Below are 9,911 nucleotides of genomic sequence, written 5' to 3'. Positions count from 1 at the left end.
CCTGTAACATGCTTATGCACTAAAGCGGTGTGATGCGTTTCTTTAGAGACAGCATGCAAACACTCCGAGGGTAAGGTTTGCGGCCCCTCAGAGCAGCCTCCTACTGCGACAGGCAGGCCATGGAGACAGAGGGTAAGCAGTGGGTGAGTACCGAGAACAGCTGTAGCCCACGTGTGGGACGGTCCCACCCGAAGCACGCACTAACCCACAGCCCTGAAGGGTACTCGAGGCTACGGGAAAGCACTGCCCCGTCTCCCGTCCCAGGCCGGGGCTCCTGCAGCGGGGGCGGGCCGGCACAGGGGCTGCGCTGTGAGGAGGGCGGGAGGGAGGGGAGGAGGAAACAGCTCCTGAGTAACTGGTGCTGGTGCTGCTGCTGCTGCTGCTGGCCTCCGGCCGGCCCGCTCTCGCAGGTAGGGCCGTGGCGGGGGCCGGAAGGCACCTGCGCCCGCGGGGAAGGGGCGGCCCGGCCGCAGCCCCGGCGCTGCTCGGGGCGCTGGAGCGACTTGTCGCCGGTGTTCCCGCGAAAGCAGCAGCCCCACGGGGAGTGCCCCTGCCCCGGCCCGGTGGGGGCGGCGAGGGCCCCGAGCTCGGGCCAGCTGCCGCCGCAGCCCCTCGGCCGGCAGCGGGGGCGGCCGCACAGGTGGTGGGACGGCGGGCATTTTGTGAAGGCGTGGCGTCCCCTTGCCTTAGACTGAAGGCCGAGCTGTCCGCTGGGCTGTGAGCCCGCCTTGTGCCTGCCTCCCCTCGTGCTGCAGAGACGCTGAGATCTGACATAGCCAGACTGCCTAGTAAAAAACGTGGATGCTTTGCAAGCAACGTAAATGTAAACCTTTTCCCTCCACCTCTTGTCATAACTGTAGTGTGTCATGAGGAAAAGTGCTGAGGTAGACTATAGGAATATTCCTTGCAATTCCTTCCCTGCTCCCTGCGTGTGAACTGGTAGTCCCAATGATAAGTATCATCCAGCAACTGCAGGTATCTGAGGTTTAGCATGCATCTTAGGCTGTCTTGTGCATGAAGATTTGTGCATCTTTTTCAAGACAGGCCAGGCACCTCGCCAGTAGTGATGCACATTAATGTGCGGGTCTTGGGCAGTCATCAAAACCATTGAAACAACCAAAAACTTAACCTGTAAATTCTGTTTCTTGAGATGTAGGTTGAAGTACATTACAATTTGAGCTTAAAAGAATGGTAAAGTTTATTACTTACATATATTTTAAAAACTATTGGTTGAGCATGCAGTTGAAGAAGTGTGTTTTTTCATCCACCTTCATCCACCTTCTGTTCTTCTATGCAATCCCATATGAGACAAACCAATCACTATAATGTTCTTTAAAAATGTTGAGTGGTCAGTTTCTGTGGTTGTGTGGCATCTGTTTCACTAACTGAGAAGACTGGTTAGAAATGAACTAATACTTAATTGTAACCTTTAAAAAATAGTTTTTACTTCAGAAGTTAATGAAGAGATTCATGAAAGGATTAAATTCAGATACTGTAAATGAAATACACCCATCTTTTGTTTCCATGAGAAAATTTCGATGCATAGAGCTCTAAGTGATGTTCATCAGTTTTGTGAGTGAAGACCCTGCAGCCAGAGTGGTTGGAGGAATTATTTTATTCGTCATAGAGATGTCTCAGACATATCAAGGATGTCAAGAAGATCTGAGTGCCACTGAAATGGCAACCTCTAGTAATAGTAGCATTGTCTGAAATGACATGACAAAGGGTTTTGTGGATATTACTGCTAGTGGTGTTAGGCCAACTAGTGCTTTATGGCTTGCTGTTAGAGTAGTGTCCTCTGTCCCTGGCGCTGCAGCCAGTGCAAGGCACAGGCAGATGATACATTTCCAAACCACCTGGTAGGGACACAAACCTGTGATGCTCTGCTTGTGCTGCCTGCAAGCTGAGATGTGCTAGACCATGTGGATCGACTTCACCGCCAGGAGAGCTTGTTAAAATCCAGCTCTCTTCATTTACTCCAGGTTCTGTTACAGCTATCACCTCACCCAGAGGCAGTCTAGCAAAAGGGCAGAAAACAGTCAAAGGCTGGGAAGGAAAAAAACCCATGAGCTTCTTATAGGCAGTGCACTGAAATTAGGTTTTAAGAGGCTTTTTCAACTCTTCAGTTTTCAGTGAGTTTCTGTAATAGAACCAGAAAATAAGATCAGCACTGTTCATTTCACATTCGGTGCTTTAACTACAGGACTGTCTTTTATCTTCTATATCATTTATAGAATGCTTTGGTTTGGAAGGGACCTTGAAACATAGTTTCTGGTGTGTAGAGCGTTTGTAGATTCCACAGAGGGATATTTTTCATTGTGTCCATTTTAGGTGACTGTAAGAGGCTTACACACTCCTGGTAGTGTTTGATTTACCCTCATAATCTCACTAAGTTTTACACTGAGAAAGTGTGAAACAACCCTGAGAATTCCCTTTTGAGTAATTGTTATATTTAGCCTTAAAGGGCATTCCCAATGAATCTGGCAGCTTCCTTTTCCACTTCCATTTTTCCTGTGTATGTTATGTGCTATTGGTATCATCTGCTACCAGCTTAGATAAGCTGACAAAAATGGAGGAATGTTTTTTCATTATGAGGTGTCCTATTTTGATTCTTTGGAGGTTTTTTCACCTCTCATTCTGCTGCTTACTTCTGCTATTTGTCCTTGTAACAAACCTTCATTAACCCAGTTCCTGTGTATTGAAATATCAGCACCATATTTTGGAGAGTGTAAGATTTGTAAGCAAACCATATTATGTATTCTGTGGTAGTGGTGATGTTTTTCAGTCTCAACAGTGGAATTTGATCTTATCTGTGATATAGCAAGTAATGTGTCAAAAAATAATACTAAAAATAAGGTTCTGCTAGCTGTAAAATAAAACGTGCCAAGGCACTGTAGGTGGTTCAAAATCTTGTTAACTGGTGGATTAGTGCCTACCTGCCCCACCTTCAGTGATGGATTCTGACTCTGAGGAGTTTTATGGAAGGCAGAAGGTTTGACTTGAGTTTCTTTTTTTTTTTCCAGAAAAATCATATATAGTGTAAATATCAAACTGTTTCCCAATGGTACTCTGCAAAATACTGACTTCACATCTTCATTCAAGTTACTCAAAATTGCACTGAGTAATCCATAATCTCTCTGCTTAATTTCTTCCCCCAAAATCCAATATATGAATTTAGCGTAATATAAAAACATTATAATTATTTAACCTATTTCTTGTCTTATCAGTTACTCCTTACTTATACGGGGGATTTGTCTCTAGTTATGTTATTCCACTACTTGCTTTAAAGAGGAGGTCTTTCTTTATTTACCCTACAGAATAACATTTTTGTGTACAACAAAGGGCATAGGTCCTCTCAGTGTATAAATTTAATCTAAACCCTGCAAGGTGTATTGGAGCTATTTGATGAAAGCTTCTTTTAAACTAGAAGCAAACTGCTTCCAGTTTAAAAGAAGGGAAGAATTCCTTTTTGTTCCACTTGGGATCAGTTTTCTAGGTGCAGTGGTGACTCTTTCTTTGGAAGAAATATGTGTATTTCAGTAATGTAAAGATCTTTCCTGTGTTTCTCTGGGTACTTAATATAGCTTGATATTACATAGTTGTTGGCTGTGGGTTTGCTGAAATCTTGTTCTTGGGAAAGCTACGTGGAATTCTTACATATCCTATAACAAATTTTTAGATACTACTATTGATTGTTATTTCATGAATGAGCTACTAAATTAGGTGTTTGATTTGATACTCTGCAGAGAATCCAGTTCAGAGTCAAAGTCACACTTCATAGGAGTTGGTATTAGATTAAGCAAGGAGACAGTTAATGTAGGAACTGGAACATTTAAACCTCAGAAGTCCTCTGCAGTAATGCTTGATTGTAAAATGAGAAAATTACTTCAGAATGAAGCTAAAAACTGCAAAATAAATATTTAATTTGTGGTATTCTTCCAAGCTGTATCCAAACACAGCTGAAAGCATCATAAACTTTGGCAGATGCAATTTGAAAATAGACACGTCTGGAAAAAAAAAGTCAAGGATCTGCTTGAAGGAATCAAAGCTTTTACTAAATCCTCCTTAAGTACATCAAGAACAAAAGCCCTGCAGAGGGTCCGTGCTCAGTTGATTAAGTTACTAGTATAAAGGAGGCACTCAGAAAGGGCATGGCTACTGCAGAGAAGCTAAACTAAATGGTGTTTACTGCTAATTGGGAAGATTCCCATACTGAAATTCCTTTTTTTGGGGTGGTGGAAGGGGAGGAGAGGGGGTTGACCTAAAAAAAGTTGGTGATGAAATAACTTGCTTGCTAAGGGATCTCTGATCTCATGCTTAAACTCCCTGGTACTGAAGCCTGGATGGTGGCAGATTTTATGCTAATATCTAAAACAATAATTACCAGGGGACTGTAAGCCTGACATCCATAACTCATATTTGTAGGTATTATAACAAAGGATAAAAGATACACAAATGAGAAGGATCAGTTTTGAAGGCATCTATAAGATTTCTTTAAAGAGTTCCTTACAAACCCCTTGGAGTTTTCTTGATGGGGGTGGGTAAGGTGTCCAAGACTTAGAGTTTCAAACTGTTTATAAAGTTTGCTGCCAGAGGCTTTTTAGCATTCATTGGAGTGCAGGGCTTTATTGTATACTAAGTAATTGATTAAATAGGAGTGGTGAATGATTGACTTTTTTTTTTTTTTTTTAATGTGTCAGAGGGAAGTTACCAGCAGAATTTTGGAGGATTTGGTCTTTGGATATGTGTTGTTCAAAATAGTAATAATGGGAATGGTAAAAGCAGTGAGCAGTCAAATGAAAACTCTTACTGGTGTTATTGTTCCTTAGAGCAGGAAAGAGGGGAGAGGACAATGAAGGAGGTTTGTACAGATTTGAGTGACTGGCCAACAGGATGGTGGGGTGGTTGGAAGTTGCATACAGGAAACAAGAGGGCATTTATGTCTGGAAGAGAGGGATGAAAACATCTGAAAATGACACAGCTGGCAGGAGGCTTATGTGTCTTCTCTGTAGAGATGACATAGATTGTCTCTGATGGAGATGTAAGAGCATGTTGCAGATGAAAATGCTTCCAAAGAGAAACTAGAGGAGTACTTCAGAGAGAAATTCTATGGCAGCTGCAAAATAGACTGGGTGTGAAGCTCAGGAAAAGACCTGAAACAAGCAAACAAAAATTAAGGATTATTTGAAAGTATTCAGTATAATTGCACTGTTCTTACCATTCCAGTCATTACTGTTGGAGGTAAGAAAATTGGACTGTATTCATCCCTTGTCCATTCTGGTATGGCCATTGTGCTCTTTTTAAATTGCTTGGACTGGTGAATTTGATAGCTGAGGTTTATTTTCATTGGTATGTGAATAAGTATATAGAAAAGAATATAAATTGTTTACATAACATAGGTGTGAATAAGAAAGACAGATTTTTTTTTGTGTGTGTATGTGTGTGATTGTGTTTCCTATTTATTTTTCTTTATTTCTTTCAGTATCATTTTATGGTGGTAGCTTTGTGGAGCTGAACATGGCAGAAGTGTCCCCTCAGACATCCTTACAGTTGCAGTTTCGAACAAGCAAGCCACAGGGACTGCTTCTTCTTGCAGCTGGGAAGACCAATTATTGTATAATGGAGCTGCGCTCAGGATATGTACAGGTATGCGTTATAACTGTACCTAAAATTATGTGTAGCCTGTGTTTATCAAAGTTTTTCTTAGGGCTGTTATCTATAACAGGAATGCTACACAAGTTGCTGTTTAGAGAAATTTAAAAGTCTCTTAATATAATTGATAATTTCAAATTATGGCTTTTATTTCTTACAATTATATCTCTGTAGCCTTCAAGATCTCTAGATCTTAAAATCAGTATCATTGGGTTCAAAGCATGAGGTTCAGCAAAGACAAAATTTCAGATTTAATGTTGGCATTACAGAAAATGCTTGGATCTGAGTAATTGTTTTTCTGCAAGGTGAGTTTTTGAAAGATCACTATCAGTTGAGCTCTCAGGAGTTGCTGTTTCTAGCAGAATTGCAGAGGAGTCCATTGCTGCTTCTGCAGTTATTCAAATATCTGTGATGACAAGTAAACCTATACAGAATTTTATTAGGATTTTATTTTTTCAAATTTTTTTTGTGAATTATATGGTTAGTGCAAAAAGATATGACAATTAATGTATTAGCTATATCGTAATGTATGATTGTGAAAAAGTTGATTTTGGATTTTTATTGTTAAAATTCTATTTCTTGCAGTTGAGAATTAACTTTGGTGTGGGAGAACGAGTACTGCATTCTCAGAAAAGATCTCATCTGAATGATTTGGCTTGGCACCTGGTTGAACTGCATCATGAACATGATAATGTCACATTGGTAATTGATAAACATGATAGAACTAGTGCAAAAATGCCTGGAATTCTTTATGAATTAAACATTGATTATGGATTCTACATAGGTGGTACTGGTAAACTCAACGTTCCCTACCTTGTTGCAGCACTACCCAGTTTCCGAGGATGTATTGATGGTGTGTCATTCAATCAGTTAGACATTCTGATGCCTCTGAGACCTTCTCCTGGCTTCAGAAACATCCATGAAGTTTCAGTGGGTTGCAGTGATGAATTCTTTGCAGGTGAAGAAGAGCCCATTAGTTTCTTCAGTTCCAGGTCCTATATTTCTTTCCCACCGTGGAGTGTGGACAATGAGGGAATCTTCGAGTGTGCTTTACATACCTCAGCTGCACGTGGCTTGCTGCTTTACCATCCTGGGCAAGCAGGAGATTTCATTGCAATGGAAATGGAAGATGGTTTAATTAAAGCTTATGTTGGAAAGGCTGAAAGTAGAACCCATCTTTCTTCTCGTAGGTCAGTCAATGATAGTCGTTGGCACTACATCAAACTGAAATTTACTGCAGAATATTTGCAGCTAACATTGGATGAAGAAACTGTGAAAAAGTCATTACCTCCTCAGAGTAAGTTGCCCCTTCTGAAGGGATCCTTTTTTGTAGGCGGTGTAGATGACAGCATGCGATCTGAAGTGATGAAGTTAATCTCAGTATCTGGGAAGTACTCCAGAGGAGGATCCTTCAAAGGCTGCTTAAGGAACCTGAAAACCAACTCAGAAAAGAAATCACTGAAGAATGTTCTAGTAACTAAGGACATTTCAGCTGGATGTGAAACGCCAAGTTCTTTGAAAACAAATCTTTCTTTACAGATGGCTGAAAAGAACCCTCCTGTGAAAGCAGCTCCTGTATTTACCATTTCCCATGAAAGCTTGACTTCTCTGGGCAAGGAAGACAAAAGCCACCTTTTAGTTCTGAGTAACTTGATTGTGCTAGAGGGCGAACAAGCTTCACTTGAATCTAAGCATATTAAAGTTAACTTAGACTTTCAGAAATTAGGAATTAATCAGTCACAAATTCTTTTTGATATAAAGGAACCACCGTCTCATGGATGCTTGAAACTGAATGTTGAACCGTTGCAGGAGGTAAATTCATTTACTATGCAGGATGTGTGGCAAGGGAAGATTCTGTATATCCATGATGGCTCTGAGGACATTTATGATTATTTTAATTTCTCCATTTCTACCAGCAGTAAGAAGATTGTGTCTCCATATTTGCAAGGAAATGAGCAGCATATGTTCAGCATTACTGTTACTCCAGTAAATGATGCACCTGAGATCATACTTCCTGAGGGGAACTTGCTTCTTCTCTTAGAGAACTCAAAGAAACGTTTGACGAATGACCTGATAAAAGTTCGAGATGAAGATACAGATTCTGTGGGTCTCACACTTTCAGTGCTTGGAAGTCTGAATGCAGATGCAGGATTTTTTGAAAATTCAAGGCATCCTGGAAAAGCTATCACTACTTTTTCTAATGAGGATTTAGACAAAGGCACTGTTTTCTTTGTCCACACAGGTGTCAGGAACTCAAGGATTGTTCTCAGGGCAAGTGATGGTGAGAAGGTGAGCAACACTGTTGTGTTACGTGTCATGGCAGTTCCTTTGGATTATAGAGTTGTCAACAACTCGGGGATAAGTCTCCTCCAAGGAGTTACAACTCTTGTAAGACCTAGGCATCTGGCAGTTGAAATAAATACTGTCCTCCAGGAACTGGAGATTTGGTACGAGGTCACAGAGCCACCTCACTTTGGTCAGGTCCAAAGGCAACATTCAAGGGGGGTGTGGAAGCAAGTCAGCTCTTTTTCTCAACGCTCTGTTCAGCGGAACCGGGTGAGATACTGCAGCACTTTTAAAGACATTCAGCTGGAAAATGTTATGGACCAATTTAAGTTCAAAGTTCGGATAGGAAACAGAATCAGTGAAGAGCACACATTTCCAATCAGAGTGAAATGGTTAAGGTATAGTCTATTGAAACATGCTCCTCTAGAAATTGAAAAACCAAAAAAGAAGTACTTGAATTCTGATAATCTGTTTGCTGTGATTGCAGATCTAGAAATACCTGAAGATGAGCTTCATTTCAAACTTCTGTCTGTACCAAAGTATGGACAGATACTGCTTAATGACCAGCCTTTGAAAAGAGGTTCAGTCTTTAGCCAAAAAGATATTACTGAACGAAAAGTGGCATATGAGTTAATCAGCCAGTACCATGAAGATTATGATTCGTTTAGATTTCTCATTTCTACAAAGTATCTGGATTCAAATTTCTATGACTTTGAAGTCTACATCAAATCAGATTTCAGAAACATTATTTTGACTAACAATGGCCTTAATGTTATTGAAGGGGAAGGAGAATTAATAACAAGCACAAAACTGTTTGTGCAAACACCAGATAATAAAACTTTCCAATATGAAGTTATAGAGTTTCCTAAGCATGGGAAATTAAAACTTACTAATTTTTCTGATTCATTTGAGAATAATGACAATCTTACAACTTTCACTAATAAAGATATAACTGATAAATGCCTTATGTATGTGCATGACGATTCTGAGACCATGTTTGATGAACTTCTTGTCAGAGCTTACAGCAAAGAGTCAGGAAAGGGGGCAAACTTTGATCCAGAAGTAGAACCTTTGTCAGTAGAAGTCAGATTCCATATTTCTATCCAGCTGAAGAATGATGAGAAGCCAGTTCGCGTAATTGATAAGATATTTGACATAGTGAGAAACGGGCAGCGATTATTAACTTTGGCAGATCTTTGCTATCATGATCCCGATTCTGATTTTGATGATGGACAGTTGCTATATACTAGACGTGGTATTTCCAATGGAGACTTGGTGCTAACAAATGATACTTTGCATAGACTCTATCAATTCAAACAAGTGGACCTGGAGCAAAAGCAAGTCCTTTTTATACACCGTGGTGCAGATTTTGGGCGTTTTGTGCTTTTTGTGACAGATGGCAAGCACTATACTTCATTGCTTCTAGAAGTTAATGCCACTGATCCTTATGTTAAGTTGGAAAATAATACAGGATTGTTGGTTCAAAAAGGGAAAGAAGAAACTGTTTCAACAGCTAATCTAAGTGCTACTACAAACCAAGACATAAGAAATGACCATGAGCTTACATACAAGATACTCTCTTTCCCAAAATACGGAAGAATATATGTGAATAATGTATTAACAGATTCCTTTACTCAGCTTGATCTGATAAAGGGACATGTGACCTACAGACATGATGACAGCAACAACCTTATTGACACATTTAACTTTACAGTCCATGCTGGAGATGTCCATCTGGATGCTGGACTACAGGTTCGCGTGTATTTGGAAAGTCATCAGCAGCCACCAAGGATTGTGAAGAAAAACAATCTCTTAGTTGAAGAAGGAAAACCAGTTAAAATCAGTAAAGGAAAACTGCAAGTAGGTTAACCATGTTGTCCATTCCTCCAGTCTTGTAGTAAGTTTTCCTCAGTTTTTTTTAGGCGTTGGCAGTGTCTTTAGTTTGTGTCTTCTCTTCTTTAACTCTTTTTGAT

At 40.3% G+C, this 9,911-nt stretch overlaps 1 protein-coding gene across 1 annotated transcript in view; it reads left to right on the top strand.

Annotated features, from left to right (window-relative positions):
- The first annotated feature begins 361 nt into the window (after window positions 1-361).
- The window catches only part of LOC120502354 (chondroitin sulfate proteoglycan 4-like), a 36,244-nt gene continuing 26,694 nt past the window's right edge, over window positions 362-9,911 (top strand). The window contains exons 1-3 of the mRNA XM_039709686.1: window positions 362-410; window positions 5,483-5,646; window positions 6,238-9,798. Coding sequence (XP_039565620.1) covers window positions 5,518-5,646; window positions 6,238-9,798 — 3,690 coding nt within the window. The 5' untranslated portion in view covers window positions 362-410; window positions 5,483-5,517. The remainder of the gene's footprint in view (window positions 411-5,482; window positions 5,647-6,237; window positions 9,799-9,911) is intronic.

This window comes from Passer montanus, unplaced genomic scaffold (assembly GCF_014805655.1).
Source record: "Passer montanus isolate IOZ18808 unplaced genomic scaffold, ASM1480565v1 scaffold22, whole genome shotgun sequence".
NCBI lineage: Eukaryota > Metazoa > Chordata > Aves > Passeriformes > Passeridae > Passer > Passer montanus.
This window is presented reverse-complemented; position numbering and strand designations above follow the sequence as displayed.